The following is an 18,984-nucleotide window of genomic DNA, read 5'->3' on the forward strand; positions in this document are numbered from 1 at the left end:
CAACTAAACCTACAGAATACTTCTATGAGAATAAATTTTTAATGCACATGTAAAATTTTTCATCATGAGTGTAAATAATTAAGTAGGCTGTCATTTCTGGTGATTGTAATAATGTGGTTTAAAAATGAACAGTTACATCACTCTGTTAAATTTATGCAGTGGCTTGTAAATACCTCAGGAGGTTGATATCATCATTCAATGGCCCAAAGATGTCAAATTGGCGGCAAATATGAAAATTGTGGCCTGGATCCCTCAGAATGACCTTCTGGGTAAGCGCATCCTTCCTCTGCAAGCAGCAGCCATGTCTGCTAATACTAGCATGTGTCTCGTTTTCCTGTCGCTGTTAACCAGGCGTGGGTAAGATGTAACATTAGTATTAATAATGACCAGTACCACTTAGTCATGCCCAACATGTGCCAGGCACTTTAACAGAATTCTTAAAAACATCTCATCCAATCTCCTCAACAATCCTGAGTGCTAAGGTTATTTTTCTTTTATACCCCCACAAACTGAGGCTCAGAGAAGACTAGTCACTTGTTTGAAGGAATATATCAAATAAATGACAGAATCAGAATTCGATTTGAGCTGTGTCTAACCCTAAAGCCTGAGTCTTTCTACTACACAACACCAAAATAGACCAACGTTTAGGGAGAATGATGATTCTCATATATTTCTCTTAGAATATTCATAGGCTGAATTCATAATACAAATATCTTTCATTTTGTTGGTTCAGTTAGGGACACAGCACAGACTATGGAGGGAAGAGTAAAAAAGAATGGTGCCCTCACATTCAATCTTATATTCTCGAATATGTAGTCTGCATAAAAGCGGTTTGAGTGTTGTTAAAAATGTAAATTAACGGGATACATATCTGAAGATTCTGAGTCAGTAGGTCTAGGGTGAGGTTAGCATCTATATTTTTAACAAGCATCCCAAGAGAACCTGGCAAAGATGGGCTAAGGACCACACCTTGAGGAAGACTAATGCAGAACATGACCTGCATGATCCTGAAGCACCAGTGTGGCAGGGTATAACTCACCGGAGCTATATATATTCCAAGGTTGGGCTGGGAGATACTCCGACAACAAAGCAGCATATATAACTGATGAGATATCCGAAGCACAACCAACTGTTTTAGAGTTCCCTATTCCCATATATCACTTTGTTTCTGTAAGGAATAAAATATTTGGTTGTCAGAAATATTCCTCCTACTATAGCTCTGGACCCAGGATCAGGCATGACCCTCTCAAACCTTCCCTGGTATTTTTCTAAGCCAGTGGTTCTCAAACTCGGCTAAAAATTAGAATCATCTAGAGAACTTTTTAATAATCCCAATGCGCAGGCTGCACCACAGACCAATTAAATTAGTATCTGGGAGTGCGCCCCTAGCATTGATATTTTTTAAAAGCTCCACAAGTGATTCTAATGTGCAGCCAATAAGAACCACTTAGTGAAACCTGCAAAGCAGACATTGTAAGTTGGTTGTTGGCTGAGTTCAAACGAGAGGTTGTAGTATTGGGGTTGGGTATGGCTTCTGGAGGCTGAGGTTGAGAAGATGGAACATAAGCTCTGTATTTAATAAAGCTATAGGGCTTGGAAAGAAGCAATTAGTTAGAAAAGAAGACAAGATGAGATTTGGGTTTCTCACTATCCCCACCCATTTCATAACCGAAGCAATCATTTAGGAGGCAAGTACTATGGACCAGGCACTTGGTACTGTGTCTTAGAGAAATCAGAAGACGAAAGGACAAATGAATATTTACTATTACTTTTTTAAATCCTAGACCCCTAACTTCATCCAAGCACAAACATTAACCCAAGATGGATCAGAGACTTAAATGTAAAATCTGAAACTATAAAGTCTATAGAAAAGTAAAGCAGAGGAGAATATCTTGATCACCTGGAAACAGGCAAAGATTTCTTATATCATAAAAGAAAAAAATTGATAAACTAGGCTTCATCGAACATAAATGCTTCCGTTCCGCAAAAGACAATAGCAAGAAATTGAATAGACAACCTGCAGATTGGGAACCATATTCACAGTGCATATATCTGATAAAAGATCTTTATATGGAACATCTTTATCCAAGAAATTATGCAAATCTGCAATAAAAAAGACAGACTAACTAACGATGAGATAAAGATCAACAGACACTTCATAAAAGAAGATGTAAGAATGGCTATTAACACATGAAAAAATGTTTAACATCATTGAATATCAGGGAAATAAAAATTGAAACTGGAGCTTCCATTTCACACTCGCCAGAAAAGCTAAAATTGAGACTGACAACATCCAGTGTTGGAAAGGACGTGGAGTAACTGAAACTCTAGGGTGTTGCTAAGGGCAGTAAAAAATTATACAATCACCTTAGAACACTGGTTAGCAATTTCTTTAAAAGATAAACTTATGTTGACCCTGTGTCTGAATAATTGCCATCTCTGCACTAAATGCACCATCCTGAGGATGTTTCCTCACGTCCAAATGGAGCGCTAAAGTTTTATTTGAGGTATTAATTAAACCTCCAATATAAACTGTGTTAGGAAGCAGGGGACGGGCAAAATCAAGGGCAAAGTCAGAATTAATAATCCACAGCTCTGCTTTCAATTGAAGATGAGCTAACACTGGCCTTCACTCGGTTCCAAAGATCCATGTGATCTGTGAGGGAGGAGTAGAATGCTGGGACATAAGACACAGGCTCAGGCAGCCCAAAATTCATAACTCCAAATGGGATGGGACGGATGGTCACAAACGGCCTTCCAAGTGTCTCAGCTATCAGGAAAGGACAGCGATCTATGCCGTCAATCTTCACTAGGTCGAAACTCTCCTTCTTTAAGAGGCCCATGATATCTGTACTTCTTAACAAATGACTACAATGAGTTGCATATAGCTCCATTATCTTCAAATGGTTTGTAAATAAGTTTCTGTAAAAAAAAAAAAAAAAGTGAGAGATATTTAATATTCACAGGAAGTGTTAATCTGAAAACACACACAAGAATCTTAGCACGAGAAGAAAAAGCACTTCTGGCAGCAACCAGCCTATTGTGTTACTCTTGCTTGGGACCCTTCTGTTTCACATATTGGTGTTTTTATTGCCTCTAACTCCACCATGCAATTTCCTGTTTTTGTCTTCACTATAATTCTTTTTGATGCTCAGAAGGTTCTTGCTTTCTTCCCTCTTTCTTTCTTCCCCTTATCCTACACATCTTTCAATGCCCATCCTACTCTGGGAGATGTTTACAGCTGAATGCTGAAGCTCATTTATGATGCTCTGTATGACCTTCAATTATACTCTGCTCTCAAATGTATCCATGTGTACGACATGTTTTCCTGTGTATGTAACCATTTATGACAGGGTCCTGTGAACACAAATGGAGGACAGCATTTTCCACTGGACGAACCACTCTAAAAGATGTGTTCCTGTGACATCCACCGGTCTTTTTCTTTCAACTATTGAGCCAACGAATGTCTTCATACTCTATGGCAGCGAATCCTTAAAAAAGGCCATGGCTGCCTGGGGCTCCCTCTTAAAGTCCAGTGAGTAAGGACTTCATACTTTTCCCCACCCTTAGGGCTTCTTCTATGATACAGATTTATAAAACCCTGCTGAGGATTAATGTCCTGTATCGGCTTTTACTTAAGGTTTTACTTCATTTTATTGGGAATTTATTTGCTTTCCTTTTAATTGTGTTTAAATATTTGCTACTGTTTATATAGCACTTGACAAATACCCCAGCTGAGGGATTCTATACTGACGATTTCAGGACCCAGGGTACTGGCGGAAAAGCAATATTTCCACTTCCCCTGGACAGGAACTAGGCAGTCAATTCATGAACTGAATGACGCAATCAGCTGTATAATTACCTTCTGCTAAAGTGAAGGCCTGACACAGAGAGAACTCTGAGGAGAGCCCTGCCCTGTGCCCTCTGGCGGTGATGTGAGGGAGAGGAGACAGAGACATGACGTGTGTGTGTGTGTGTGTGTGTGTGTGTGTGTGTGTGTGTGTGTGTGTGTGTTGGGAGGGGCAAGGTCTCTACTCCAATTTCTGGGGAGCTTTAGAATTACATCTATGCCTGGACTTCACCATAAGTAATTTACATAGGACATTCTGAAGGTGAGACACAGACATGAGCATTCTTTTAAAGTCCCTTAGCTGATTATAATGTACAGGCAGGGTTGAGAATTACTGTTTTGGAGGGAGAGAGAAGGCAAAAATGCATTTACCCTAATGTAAGAGAACAGGGTATACCACCAGTCACATATTTTTAAATGGTTCAACTATATTTAAAACTGGTTCAGGAGAAATAAGATAGAATGAACTAGTGTTGGGACAAAAGTTGTTAAAATTCTGTTTCAGTAAAGAAATTTTTTTCTGTGAGGATAATTGCTGATAATTATTGGGGACCGGAGAGAGGAAGTTGTTTTGTCATCTCAGTAGTGTGAGGGCAGGGCATGCTTCTTCCAAAAGGACATGTGATTAAGAGGAGAAGATAAATGTGATCAAATGTGCAGTCAGTTTAGGCTATCGTATGTTTGATGAGGGTGCTCTGATTGGATCATTGGGGAAAACAAAACAAAACAAAACAAAACAAAAAACCACACACCAGATAGGTAGCTTAGGCCAGAAAGAGACTAGTCTAAGGAGGCATCTTGAATTCAATGCTCAAATCAGGGTAATTTTTCTAATTATATCTGGGATAGCAAGAAAGGTTTCGATAATAGTAAAAATCTGGTCAAGAAAAATGTGACTTATACTTTAATCTAGTATTTTAATAAATCTTGATCTTTAAATAGTACAATAAATGTTTACTTGTTGGCTACTATGTGCTCCACACTATAATAGATTCTGTCGATTTAGTAATGAGCAAGAAAATTATGACCTTTGTCCTCATGAAGCTTATAGTTTGACAGGGAAAGCATATGTTGAACAAATCATTACAAATAATTAATTAAACATTAATGAGTTTTCTAAGTACTTCAAAAGAAAGAACTAGGCATTATGAAAGTGCAGAAACCACCTAATTAGTCTAGCAGTAATTAGTCTGTGCGCTATACCAATTTAATATAAATCAGTGGGGATTTTTTAAATTGAGCTTTAAAAAACTTTTAAAGTAACATATGGGATAGTTTTGAGACATTCAGGCATACATTATAAATTTTTGGAAATTAGCACATGAAAATAGAAACATTAACTTAACGTGGGGGAAGAGAAAAGACTGGCAGAAACACAGTGCTGGGCCCTGTGGAACGTACTCTAAAAGTGTATGTTCCCTGCTCAATCTAGTTAGAGGACAGGAGAACAGAGGGAAGAGTTGGGCAGTAAGGGCGTTTGTTTTTTCAATCTCTTTCATTCTCCATCCATCTCTACTACCTGCATTGCCTAGCACTTATTAAGTCCCCGTTAAATTTTTTTAATGAAAAAGATAAAGCGCAAAACTAAATAATAAGTCAGTGGTATAGAAAGTTTAGAGGAAGAAATTAGGTAAATAGAACAGGTTTTATGGAGGAGGCAGTATTTAAGAAATGCCTTGACTGGTGAGTAGCAGCTTTATGCAGAAATGAGGGAGGAGCAAGGATATTCTAACTAATACAGACAGGTGTAATTTTCATTTCTGTGACTTCCTGCTTAAGATGAGTAGTTTCTTGTTATTTTGAGTTTCAGATGAGTGGCATTTCTAGGAGCCTCGTGACTTACTCTCTGCGAGTCTGAGAGTGAGTCTTCAAGTTCTGTAATGGATTGAATCTTAAATGGCCAGATTCCAGTTCTGGAAAAACGAACTTTTGTAAGTGACCCAATATCAAAAAATTTATGAGAAGAGACAGGAACAGAAGGAAGTAAAATTGAGTTACTGTGACTTTATCCAACAATGAAATGATGAGTTGCCCATCACTGTCCCTGAGCTGGAGACATTAAAAGCAAAGAGAGAAGGTGAGGAGTCTTTTAAAATTTATATTTAGGGTGAGATTCCACCTGCTTTCTAATGATAATATCTACTTATTCAAGCTTGAATGCCAAACAGGCTGGGAATGTTAACCAGAATGCCACAGCCTCAAGACTGTCTAAATGATTGGTTCAGGAATGATTGACATATTGCTCATTCGTTCATATTTCTCAAATAATTGCTTTATTTTTATTTAAAAGAAAAAAACAAAAACAAACAAAACAAAGTATTACCTCCCCAGCAAAGCTTCCTTCAAAAATAAATCAAAATTTTTCTTGAATTCCTGTTAACAGTTTTCAGGAGGAGACCAACTGATAATTTGGTATTTTTTTCTCCTTTTTAAAATCTAAGAAGAGACAGAAGAGAAAAATTAATTAAGCACTTACAGCTTATCATCTAGGGAAGGAAGGTCTAAACACTACTGTTCAGTATGGAAGCCATTAGTCATATGAGGCTAATGAGCACTTGAAATGTGGATAGTGTGAATTGTAAAATACACATCAGATTTAATAAAAGCAAATGTAAAACGAATTAATAATTTTTATATTGTTTACAGTTGAAATATTTTGGATATATTGGGTTAAATAAAACCTATCATTAAAATTAGTACGATGTTTCTTTTTATTTTTTAGTGTGGCTTCTAGAATATTAGCAATTACATTACGGGGCTTGCATTTGTGGCTCATGTTGTATTTCTGTTAGACAACACTAGTCCACAGAATAAGAAGATATGATATCCGATGTTGAAATAAGTTCATTCTGCTGAAGTAGGGTCACATCACGCCCATGATCTTGAAGAATCTGAGATACCCTGTCCCTCAGTAAATAATGGCTTCCCCCTAGGAACAAGTTCAGTTTTGTGAGGTCCATGGAGAGAAAAGCCAGGGTGGATTGGGAAACAAGGAAGCCTCATCCAGGTAAGCTTCGGAATACCCCTGGCTAGATGGTGAGCAAAAGGAAAGCTTCGTCCCTCTCTTCCTTTCCTATTCCAGCAACTCTGCCCTGAATTCTCAGAGTCCTCATTCAAGTTAATTGCTGGCTCTCTGAGCCCTCATCTGTAGCAGCCCCCCTCTACAGTTTCCCTGCCTGGTGACCCAGGGGATCCACGTCAGTGAGATAAGCTTCGGGGGGCTTAGAGCTTAAGGTATTCCTCTCCCTGGGAAATAGCCTACATTATAATAAGTGTCACACCCCTTAATTATGCTCTTTAAAAAAAACTGCACAAGGTGGTATGCATGTGGCTTCTCATAGCAGACAGTCTAATCAGGGTTATCCCTGGGGTCCACTTCTTTGGAAATTTTTGCTACCGTGAAACCAGAAAGTGTCTAGAGAGTGACTCCAGGAGGCAATCTTGGAGAGGAGGTGGAACTAACCCCCCTAACACTAGAAAGATCCTTTAAGTGTGAATATTTTTGCAGGAGGTACTTATTTTGAGCCTGAACTTGGCTCCACTTAGAAGTCAGACACCTTGAGATACCTGTAGCTTGCGTCAAGACCCCTGGGGTGGGGATGAGAGGGTCTTGATTTGCTTTAAAGAATAAGATCTACAGAGACTTGATCGTAGGACTGTGGCTTAGGCAAACTGGGCGTTCTTTCTACCTTGCTCTCAGCTTCCTAGAAGCCCGGGTGCTTTCCCTAGGCGCAGCTTTCTGCAACCATGACCTGACAGCTCGGAGAGAGGAAGGGTCCTCTCTGCCCCGCAGCGCAGGAGCGCCTCTCATGTGCCGGCTCCGTGGCTGCTCTGAACACTCACCAATCAAGGACAAGGTCAGGAGTTTGGCACCTTTCAGGAGCAGTGGCCGGGACAGCAGGAAGACCAGAAGCAGCGCGGGCTGCCCAGCCACCCTCACTCGTGCTATGTTCCGCAGAGGGAGATGTGCGGCGTGCCCTACACCGCGGGCCCGGACCTCTTACTCCTTTGGCCCAGCATAGCAATAGCTGCTGCAAACTCCTAACTAGCCAAGCACGGTGCCTGCCCCTGCCGGATCAGAGCAAGTTGTCTGGCCTGGCTTCTTTACCCACTCCCTTTCTTGGCCCTATGGATTCCTGCTCTGCTGACCTGTCACCTTGGTCCTGCCAAGAAATCCAGGGCTGGAGTCTCTAAGGAAATCACATCGATGACATGCCCCGCCTTGAAGTGGGCATGTGACACTCTGAGCAGCGCTGGCCCAGAATACTAATTTTGGATAGGTCTGCCTTCGGAATTCCCATTTCCCCTTTTCTGGATTTTTCTCTCCACGTTCGACTGCCCCATCGCCTTTCTAAATAATTCTAATAGTCACGCATACCTAAATCTACAACACACCTCATCCCTCCTTCCAGGGAAGAGACCTAGAGGTGGTGAGGTCTAAAAGGCATCACAAGGCTTCTCCCATTTAGTAGCCTAGTGAACACTACCCATACCTATTACATGTAATCCAGTAGCACAGATCACTGCTGGATGATGATGGTAAATTCACCCATTTATTTACTGATTCAACACAAATTTATTGAGCACCTATTATGGGGTCAGGCATGGATAGTTCCACAAACATAACAAAAATCATTCCTCATGGAGCTTAAGTTTGAGTGAGAGATGAGCATTAGCATATTTAGTATGTTAGGTAGTGCTAAATTCTAAGGAGAAAAAATTAAGCCAGGACAGGTGGCATCTCTGAGAAATGACTTCCAGATAAGGAAGAGGGTGAGCTTATCAAGCGGATGTTTGATATTTCTTAACGAGTATCTGCTGTGGGGCAGCATTATTCTTGGTGTTTTAAAGTTCATTACTTAATTACAATCTCACAGCTACCCTGAGGAATATTGTATTATAAGCCATTCTCCTAACTCCCCTCCCTCCACCTCCCCCACTTTTAACAAATATGAGTCTGAGATTCAGGTTTTCTGGGGGGTGTCTGACTTAACTAGGATTTAGGGTTCCCAAACAGCATATTAAGAGAATGCACTTTCTTATCAATTCTAATTTGTGTATCTTTGGATCTTCCACATACATAACTATGTTATAATATATAAGAGCCTGTTTCCTTCTTTTTCCATCCTTAGGCCTTTTCTCTTGTCTTATGATTATAGAACATACAACACTGAATACAAGTGGTGATGGAGGGCATCTTGCCTTGTTCTGGATCTCAGAGGTAAAGCTTGTACCATAAAGGATGATATTTGCAGTAGTTTTGGGTTCTTGTTTATATATGCACATGTCTACATATACTTATCCTTTATCAGAAAAACATGCTTGTTGTTAAAAAATAAACTTTTAAAAAATATAAACTAATGTTGAATTTTATCAAAATTTTTTTTGCATCAATTTGAGATGATCACATGATTTTACTTTTTTCAACTATTAGATTTACAGAAATTGATTTTTTTGGAAACCCTTTACATCTTGAAACATAAAAATTCAGAAAGTGCGTTAAATATAAATGTATAGTTAATAAGAAACATGCTTGTTAAAAACACCTGATTGAAGAAACAAAGCACTGACCTTACGAACCCAAAGCCTCTGAGTGCTACCACTGAATGTCCATCCCCATCTGACTTAAATGGTACTGTAAGTCTCACATGGCTTTCTGTTTAGTTTTACCAACTGCGTATGCATTTTAAAACAATAAAGTTTAGTTTGGGCTGTTTTTGTTCTTGTTTTGAACTGACTGGATTTTCAAAAATCTTTCCATCTTTCCTCTACTTGAAACTATACCCCATTTCTGTTCTTTTAATGATTACCAAATTAGACAAAGTCTAGCTTAAGCAGTAATTTATTCCTCTTGGATGTTACCATGACCTTTGAGCACTACAATGTAGTCTCCTCTACTCCCAACTTATATGGTAAGTTATGTAATTTAATTCTCTATGTATTTTAACTTATGAAACAAAATATACGTATAACAAAGCACACACAAAAGCACGTACAACTCAGCAATGCATTACAAAGTGAACATCTGTAAACCACCACCTGAGAAAGAAAACACAGGTAGCAATCCAGAAGCTTCTCTTGTGCTCCATCCTGATCACTTTCCCTTCCTCCTCCTCAAAGGTAAGCAATAGCTTGACATGTAATCTCTTCCTTGATTTTTTAAAATAGGTTTACTACAGTGCATTCATTTTCTTAACTCTACAATTCAGTTTTGCTTGTTTTTGAACTTTATATAACTGGAATCACACTATATATTTTTTTTATTATACATGTTTCATCCATATTGTTGCATAGCTGTAATTAGTTCATTTTCATTTAGTCATCCATGTATTTATCTACCATGTTTGATAAGTAAATCCATTCTGTTAAACTGTTTCAGTTGAGGCTATTATGAATGATGCTATGAACATTTTTGTACATCTCTTGCTGCACATATACATACATTTGTGTGATATATATACTCATTGCCAAGTCCAAGTTCCCCTTGTTTTCATCTATGTTACCTTCTCAGAGTTTTCTATTTCTTGTGTTCAAGTTTTAGATTTATGATCCATTTTGAGTTCATTTTTGTGAAAGGTATAGTCTGTGTATAGGCTTATTCTTTTGTATGTGGTTGTCCAGTTGTTCCAACATCATTTATTGAAGACTTTTTTCTCCATTGAATTGCCTTTATTCCTTTGTTAAAGATCAATTGACTATATTTATATTGGTCTATTTCTGGGCTCTCTTCTGGTCCACTGATCTATTTGTCTATTCTTCCACCAATCCTACTATGTCTTGATTACTGTAGCTTTATAGTAAGTCTTGAAGTTGGGTAGTGTCAGTCCTCTGAATTTATTCTTCTCCTTCAACATTGTGTTGGCTCTTCTGGGTCTTTTGCCTCTCCGTGTAAACTTCAGAATCGTTTTGTTAATATCCACAAAATAACTTACTGGGTTACAATGAATCTATAGATCAAAGTGGGAAGAACTGAGCAAAATGAAATCAAATATATTGGTCTTAAGTGCAAAAGTAAAAACAAACAAAAAACACAAAAAAAGGAAAAGAAAATTAACAGAACCCAAAATGTCAAGGCAGTTGTGAAGAGAACTTAGAGGGTTAATCTTTAAAACTATAAATCAAAGGTTGTTTTTGCTGATAGATAACTGGCAAGAAATAAGTACTTTTCTGCTGAATTTTCATACAAAAGCAGTTGCAAAACAAAATCTGATTAAAATAGAAAAAAAAAAAGTCTAGCATTCACGAGAAGGGATGTTGAGAAACACAATGCTCAAATGCTTATGTGTTGTTAAAGAAATAGTGCTATCTTATGCATTCAAGCTCTGTTAAATGCTCTTGGAAACTAGAGAAATGATTGTGAACCAGTTGCCAATGTGTGGAGCATGGAACGTACGCACAGGAATTTGGGATGTCAGAGTAGCAACACATCTTCGGGCATGCTTGGAGTTTAGATCCGACTGGGGAATGTATGGTTCCCCTGAAACTCTTTGGTCTGTTCCCACTGGGGCTTTATGAGACACAAAATATGTTCATGTCCTTCGCTGGGGAACCTGGCCTGCTGTGTGATCCCCCGCCCACTCCCCGTTGGTGGCCCCTGTCAGATGGACCTGCGGCCACTGCCAAAACCACTCGGTAGGGGCTGAGCAGGAGGTAGCAATGGGACCTGCTTGAGGAAGCAACTGTGTGTCAACAAAAGCAGAAATCGCTTAAAATATTAAAGTGGTTGAGAAAATACACATTCAGGATCTAAAAACTGACATCTTGACAATATTGAGTCTTCCTATCTGTGAACATGGACTCTCTCTCTCCATTTATTTAGCTCTTTGATTTCTTTCATCAGCATTTTGTGGTTGTCCTCATATAGATCTTGTATTTTTTTTGTTAAATTTATACCTCAGTTTTTCATTTTGGGGGGGTGTTAATGTAAATGGTATTGTGTTTTTAATTTCGAATTCCACTTGTCCACTGCTAGTATATGGGAAAATGAATGACTTTTGCATATTAACCTTGTATCTTATAAACTTGCTATAATCGCTTACTAATTTTAGGAATTTTTTCGGCGATTCTTTGGATTTTCTACATTAACAATTATGTCATGTGCAAACAAAGACAGTTTTATTCTTCCTTCCAAATCTTATACTTATACTTCCTTTTCTTGTCTATTGCATCAGCTAGGACTAATATAAATGGTGTTGTTTTTTATTTTGAATTTCAGTTGTTCTTTTGGAACAGCTGAATATAGGAAAGCAACTCTGTTTTCTTGGTCAGCCTGGCTAAAGTTTCATCAATTTTATTGATTTTTTCAAACATCCAGCTTTTGGTTTTGTTGATTTTCCTTATTGTTTTCCTGTTTTCAATTTCAGTGATTTCTGCTCTAATTTTTATAACAATTGCTTATTTTAACTAAAACATAAGATCAATAGGGAACCTAAAGCTCATGTATTTAATTATCTTAAAGCATTTCTTTTATATTATCTGTTAATAAATTTGTAAGGAACAAAGAATGAGTTTAAGTTTAAACTCAAAGATGTATGACATAAATTGCATAAATAATGAGCAAAATTCTTAGTAACTTGTAGAAATGTACTTTATTTCATGCAAAGCTATATAATGTTCTATATTTTAATAGCTAATCAAATAAACATTTCAAAAAAAATTCATTACATCACAATAAATTAAAATACTACAGAGCAATTGCAAGTCCATGAGTTTGTCAAAACCAAAATTGAGAGAACATTATTGATAGCTAAGGCCAAAGATGCTAATTTACTTATAGGTGGCACTTTGCAGCTTTTTCCAAATACATATTTGAAAATGTCGTGAGAATCTGCAAAAACTGTTAAATCCACAACCCACTGACCAGATAAAAAAACACTTGTCATTACATATCAGAGAATAATGGCTGATTAAAGATAAATTGGCATCATGCACCAAAAATGAACATAATGAGCATTTTGAAAAATTATGATCGGATATGCATTTGAAAAGATTTATCTTCTATTTCACCCAATCTACTGAAATAGATCAATAGCACATACTTTATTAATGCAACACAGTAATTAGCCTTTTGGTATACTTTGCTTGGATACTGGTACATATAAAAAGATACCGAAGAGATGTAGGAATATTTCAAATTCACACTGGTCTACTGAACTTTAAAATATTGCTCTAAGAAAATATTACTTAAAAGCAATACTATGATTAATTACTTACAAAAACATTATATAAAAATTAAATACCAGGAAGTTACAACATCAATATTAGAGCTTTTTCAATGCTATAATTTATAAATATATATTAGATTACAGTAATTTAAAAGACAGGCCCACAGATTCTCTACCTTCTAAAATGAGAAAAATCCTTCAAGCTGTTTTCAAAATACGGACAAAAACAAATCCATTGGATCACTTTTAAAAAATAGTCTCTCCCCTACAACTTGGTGTACTAAATAGGGAAGATGTCAGCCAGCATTCTTTTGAGAAATACAGCTCTAAGTGACTAGGTTGATCAAATTTATGTCAATATTATCAACTCGAATGGTTTTGTATAGTCAGATGTAATTTGCTTTTGTTTCTACTCATACATTTTTATACAACATTAAAGAAGTGGACTTCTTTCTATTTGTATTTTTTTTTTCCACATTAAACTTGTACAATTTAAAAAAAAATTCATTTTACTGTCTATAAATTATGACTTTACGCTACATATATCTGCCATAGTAAGCCACTCTTTTTTCTGTACTAAGTACAGTAAAAATCTCTTCTTGTAAAAATAACTTGGGATCATAAAAGAAAAGATTTTCAGGGGAAAAAGTTAATTCTCCCCAAGGAGTGGGTTAAAAACAAATGTCCTTTAAGATATCAACGAGAAGAGAAACATGCCAATATTCTTGCTTATTAACAAACTTAAATTACAAGAAGGCTTCCATCAACCTCAATGGACAAAATTTTTAAAATGAGAGTAAAACTTTCAAACACCAGGCTAAGCATGAAAGGAATTAGAAGTGAGGGCATGTGATCATTGCAGTGGGATTGGGGACAGGGCAAGGCTACTGGCTGCTCTGCTAGGAGAGATGGCTCACAGGGCCAGGTCCCTAGGAAGTGGGACAGGGAACAACACTGCCTGGTCTTCCAGGTCTCTGAGCAAGAAAAAGTCACTGAGTTGGAAAGAAGTACTCTATGCAATGGGCCTTCCTATAATCCTCTTATCGTTGTTCCAATCTCTCCATATAAAAATTTTAACAATGTGTATATTATTTATGAATTCCTTTTCATAAAACGAGGTCTCAAGTTTCTTAATGTTTTGTTTTTTAACAATCACTACTTTTAGAAATCCATTTTTATGCCAAAACATTATAGACAGTAATTCATTTTACTGAAGGGCCCTCCTTGGCGACATAAAAGACAACACATTGAGCAGCAGTATACATCACATTTACATTCAAATGTTGTTTAGTTGTCTAGCAAAATCTGTTTTACTATAGGTGCAATACTGCTATTCAGGTAGTGGGATTTGTAGTCAGAACTAGTTCCTTTTAAGTGTACTGATCATCAAAAACAATTGTGCACTCAAATCAAACAGAAGAAAAATCTGGCAACATGTTAAAAGTCATACTATAAAGATAGACTTCAGAAAGGAAGGAAGGTAGAAAGGAATGAGGAAGGGAAAAAGAAAAGGAGGAAAGCTAAACCTCTAAATCCATTTGCTTCCTAACATTTAGAATTTAATGTTTAGAATTCAAGTATGTTAAAATTTTTCAGGGACATATTTTGCCTTTTAGTGTAAATATATTTTATCCTTGTGATTTTTCAAACATGGTCCACTCAAATTACAAGTGTAAAACTCACATTACTGAACAGTGTGAATTATAATTATGGAAAATTTCTTTTTTATAATTATTATTTATTATTACTTATGCCTATAGCACCTGGTCTTTCTAGGTGGCCTCCCATCCAAGTACTAACCAGGACTGACCCTACTTAGCTTCTGGGATCAGACATCAGGCTTGTTCAGGGTGTCATGGCCATAGAACATGGACTGTGGCTCCACTGGGGCACAAACTCAGAACCTTCTGAATGTAAAGCAGACATGCTAACCACTACACTATGGAACCACATACGGAAAGTTTATTTTTTTACTTTAAAATGGTAATCAACACACCATCAAGAACATTCTCTAAATCTGTTGAAGGTATAAAAAAGTAAGGTTTACTACTGTACATAAAAGAAATCCCTTTATTAATATGCTAAAATATACTTAAGAAAACATACATTGCCTTTCCCATTCACACTTAATTTCATTTGGGTATGCAAAAAGTATAAATTTAAGAACTGATAATTAATTAAATAGTAGAGTCCAAAAACAAATTTTTTTCTTTTTGAAGGTCTGGATTGTCAAATTCTCTGATCTGTTCTTTATAAACAGAAACCTCTTGAATGTTCTGATTTAGCTATTACCACTCTTGTGAAACGAGGGCCTCTTGTGTGATGAAATTATTCCGAAACCTTGGTATTCATATGGTAAGAGAACAAATTCTAATAATTAGCTTATACCTTGTTTCCTATCTTAATGATTTTTACAAAAATGCTCTATTGATAACTGATTTTTGATGTAGTAACAAAAATTAATTAGTAACTTACAGGTGATTCATGAAAATAATAAATTATTAATTATTACTTTCTGCAATGGTTATTTTGAATTACTGGCTTACTGAATATCCTTACCTAACAATTACTTAGAAAAATAACTTAGAAATTTTAATTGGATATTTATTATTATGTAAGAAAAAGACATCAAAAGCTAACTGCCAGAAGTAACTCTTCAGGAAATGTACTTTGTATGTAAAATGTATTAATTTAGTAGTAATGTTTTACAGTAGATGTCATTACATTTTAATAAGCTTCTCAAAAAAGACACTTTTGTTCTTACTACAGTTTTTTATACAAGATGGGTTAATAAATAGTAACTTAGTTCCCCAGCAACAAACTCTTAGTCTTCAAGGATTAAATCATTATCTTATGAACTCAAATTTATCCAGCCAGGTAACCTTCCTATATGATCATATATAAAATCCTGTAAGATAAATGCTGCTTAAAAAGTTGAATACTCTGCATCACTTAACCAGCCAAAAATTTTTTGGAAGTAACTCAAAAGTCATAAAGGGAATCTACTGTTTGTGAAGTATAAAGCTTTGATTATTTTAATCATAAAAAATTTAATAATAAAGGAAAGTGGTACATTCCTTTACACATTCCTATCAATTTATTTTAGGGGATTATAATTTATAAAAGTAATTTGATAATTTCTTCTCTTTTTCTACTTCTATTTCTACAACAGCACGTGAGTTTCATGACAAAACCTGATGAGAAACAACATCATACTTAAGGAAAATATTCCAAAGTACATCCAAAGACTAAATAATAAAACAATACTATTTTCACAGGACTTTTGATGAATTATTCCCAAAAGAGTTTTTGCTTTGGGGACTTGTAAGATTCTCTGTAATAATAAGAAACAGACCCCTTTGTGGGGTGATCATTTTCCCATCCAATATCTTCAAATAACACTGGGAAAAACAGTACAGCTAACGACCAATTTTATTCTCTTTTTAAACTTCAGTATATAAACATCAACTCAATACCCTCACAATAGCTTTGTGAGGTAGATCAGTAAGTAAATAGCAAGTATCTTCATTTCGTAAATGAAGAAACTGAGGCACTAAAAGGTTACTTGATTTATCCATGGTATTCGATGGTCAATTATGAAGTAACATGCAATATTAAATTATCTTTGTTCCTGGCCTATTGCTCTCTAACCACACTTCATAATAAAAGGCTGTGTGTGTGTGTGTGTGTGTGTGTGTGTGTGTGTGTGTGTTCTCAAATGGACACTCTATATGACCTTCGATTAAGAGTAAAATCTATCCATTGATAATTATTGTAAAGGGGATCTAATTTCAAAAATCATAAAAATTGATAATTAAGATAATACACTATTACTTTCAGTATCTGAACAGAACTGTGTCTTTAAAAAATTTACATGATAACACTAAAGAGGACAATCAAAAATTTTATATTACAATTCAGGGAAAGACTACCTTTGAGAAACATATAATCATATTGTTAGGGTGAATATATAATTCATCTTCAAACTGAGATACTTACGAGTGAATACCAGTAAAAATTACACGCTCAAGTATAATCACCATTGGGTGAATCCATTGCATGGATCTTCTAAGACTTGCAAACATTTCAGAGAGACATAAAAAACTCCCTGCAAGCATGTTTTGCTCAACTATATTCGCTGTATAATAAAACACTTGTGATTTAAAATGTAATATCCTAACTCTGGCTTAAACACAAAACTTAAAAAAATCAATTTAAAATAATCAGCATGTTTAACTAACAAGTTATTACATGTTTCCATTCTAATATCCATGCATATCTCCATTTATTGCGCTTCGCTTCACTGTGCCCCACAGATGTGAATGCTTTTTACAAACTGAAGGCAAGACCCTCTACTAGCAAAAAGATTATGACTCACTTTATTGTGATACTCACTTCATTGCGGTGGCCTGGCACCAAACCCGCAATATCTTCAAGGTATGCCTGCAGTTTTCTGTTATCTACAAACCACAATTTAAGTGTTAGTAATAACAATAAATGGATTCACTTTTTACCCTTGAATAACTAGATGTTCCTTTTTAAAAAGCAGAGACAGACACTTTTAAAAATTAGAGAATTTTGTGGGACTCTTTGGTTATTCAAAAAAAAAAAACAAAACATGATTCACCATTAATGCTCAAGATTCTCCTTAAATGGAAAGATCAACATTTAAATCAACATGCTAAACGATAAAGGTGAACATTTCACTCTGAAATGATAATCTTTACAAAGCAATATCAAAAGCATAAAACAATTTCCAGTTACTATCAAAGACTGAAAGAATAATACATCACCTGATTATCGCACACATGCTAAAGATATTAACACTATCGGTTGAAGTATCTTAATTGTACATGTGAAAACCTCACTAATATGCATATAGAGTTGAAAAAGCTTTCTACATTCAGCTTTATCTGGTAAGTAAACCTTGTTTTAAGACATGGGTTTTGTAACTATGGTTAATAATTGAGGTCTTCAATTTTGGGGACAGATAGGATAAACATATTCCTTAGAAAGAGAAAAAATGTAAATCAAAATAGTAAAACCAAAATAATAAAATCAAAATAATATTATTTAGTTTGACTTATGGCTTCCTTGGACCCTTAAAACAATTTTCCTGAAAAAAAATCTGAAACAAAGTGAACTATGTCTTCTCAACATACATACTGATCTTTACCATGAATTAAATCCTTCCACTGTAACTGTACTTCTAAGGCAGACACTTCAGGAATGGTAGGTAATAAATCCTAATAGAAAAGATAAGATTCTATTCAATGAATAATAAGCCATTATTACTAAGATGTGATTAATTTTCAGTGTCTTTTTTATCCTGACACTTCACTGAGAGTACAGTGTAAATTCCAGGATATACAGATGTTCATAAAGACTGAACTGATGTGCTGATTTTGGTTAGTTATTCCATAAATTCTTTCAGAGTTTATACATCATCAAATATTCTGCTGCGAGACATTGAGAGGTATCGTCCACCAGGCTGATACCTGAAAGGTGGATAAAGAAATGATCTGAGGCATCAAAAATAATAAAGGAAGAGAGAAAAACAAGGACACATTAAAAGGAAGTGGCTACATTATTTGTAAGCACTGTCAGAACTATTCAGTAGCTGAAAGCAGAAATTTCTTCTCCAAGGACATTTTCCCAAAGGGATTAACTTTAATTATAAATCAACCAACAACTAACTGTTCAGAGCCTGGAATACATGTATGACAAGGCAAGAGAAGTAAAAGGGATGGAGAGATGGAAAACACATCATGGAACTTAAAAGGTTTAACAACCACTCTTGATTGTTGAATACAAAGAGACTATTCTATTTTGTTGTTGTTGTTATTTAAAGGCAATACTATAGCAAATATCTTCATGCAGATGACATTTTCCTTTTGTTTAATTAAGTCTACATAGCATAATGGCTAAAAGCACGGACTCTGTAGCCAGAATCCTGAGATGTGAATGCCC

The 18,984-nt window shown here is 35.9% G+C and overlaps 1 protein-coding gene and 1 long non-coding RNA gene across 8 annotated transcripts in view; both read right to left on the reverse strand.

The window, feature by feature from the left end:
• Positions 1 to 2,467: 2,467 nt before the first annotated feature.
• Positions 2,468 to 6,280, reverse strand: LOC111732840. Its single transcript, XR_002777738.1, has 2 exons — positions 6,174 to 6,280; positions 2,468 to 2,922 (listed from the first exon to the last, which is right to left on the reverse strand). It is a non-coding gene; the product is annotated as an uncharacterized LOC111732840 (long non-coding RNA).
• An 8,781-nt stretch (positions 6,281 to 15,061) lies between these two features.
• The window catches only part of LMBRD2 (LMBR1 domain containing 2), a 41,892-nt gene continuing 37,969 nt past the window's right edge, over positions 15,062 to 18,984 (reverse strand). For 5 of the 7 annotated variants that reach the window (XM_023524836.1, XM_011382963.2, XM_023524833.1 and 2 more), the window contains one exon: positions 17,972 to 18,512. In XM_023524836.1, the coding sequence (XP_023380604.1) occupies positions 18,452 to 18,512 (61 nt within the window). In that variant the 3' untranslated portion in view covers positions 17,972 to 18,451. Of the gene's footprint in view, positions 18,513 to 18,984 lie in introns of all 7 variants that reach the window. The other 2 variants (XM_023524838.1, XM_023524837.1) reach the window with 1 other exon arrangement.

Source organism: Pteropus vampyrus, unplaced genomic scaffold (assembly GCF_000151845.1).
Source record: "Pteropus vampyrus isolate Shadow unplaced genomic scaffold, Pvam_2.0 Scaffold498, whole genome shotgun sequence".
Lineage (NCBI taxonomy): Eukaryota > Metazoa > Chordata > Mammalia > Chiroptera > Pteropodidae > Pteropus > Pteropus vampyrus.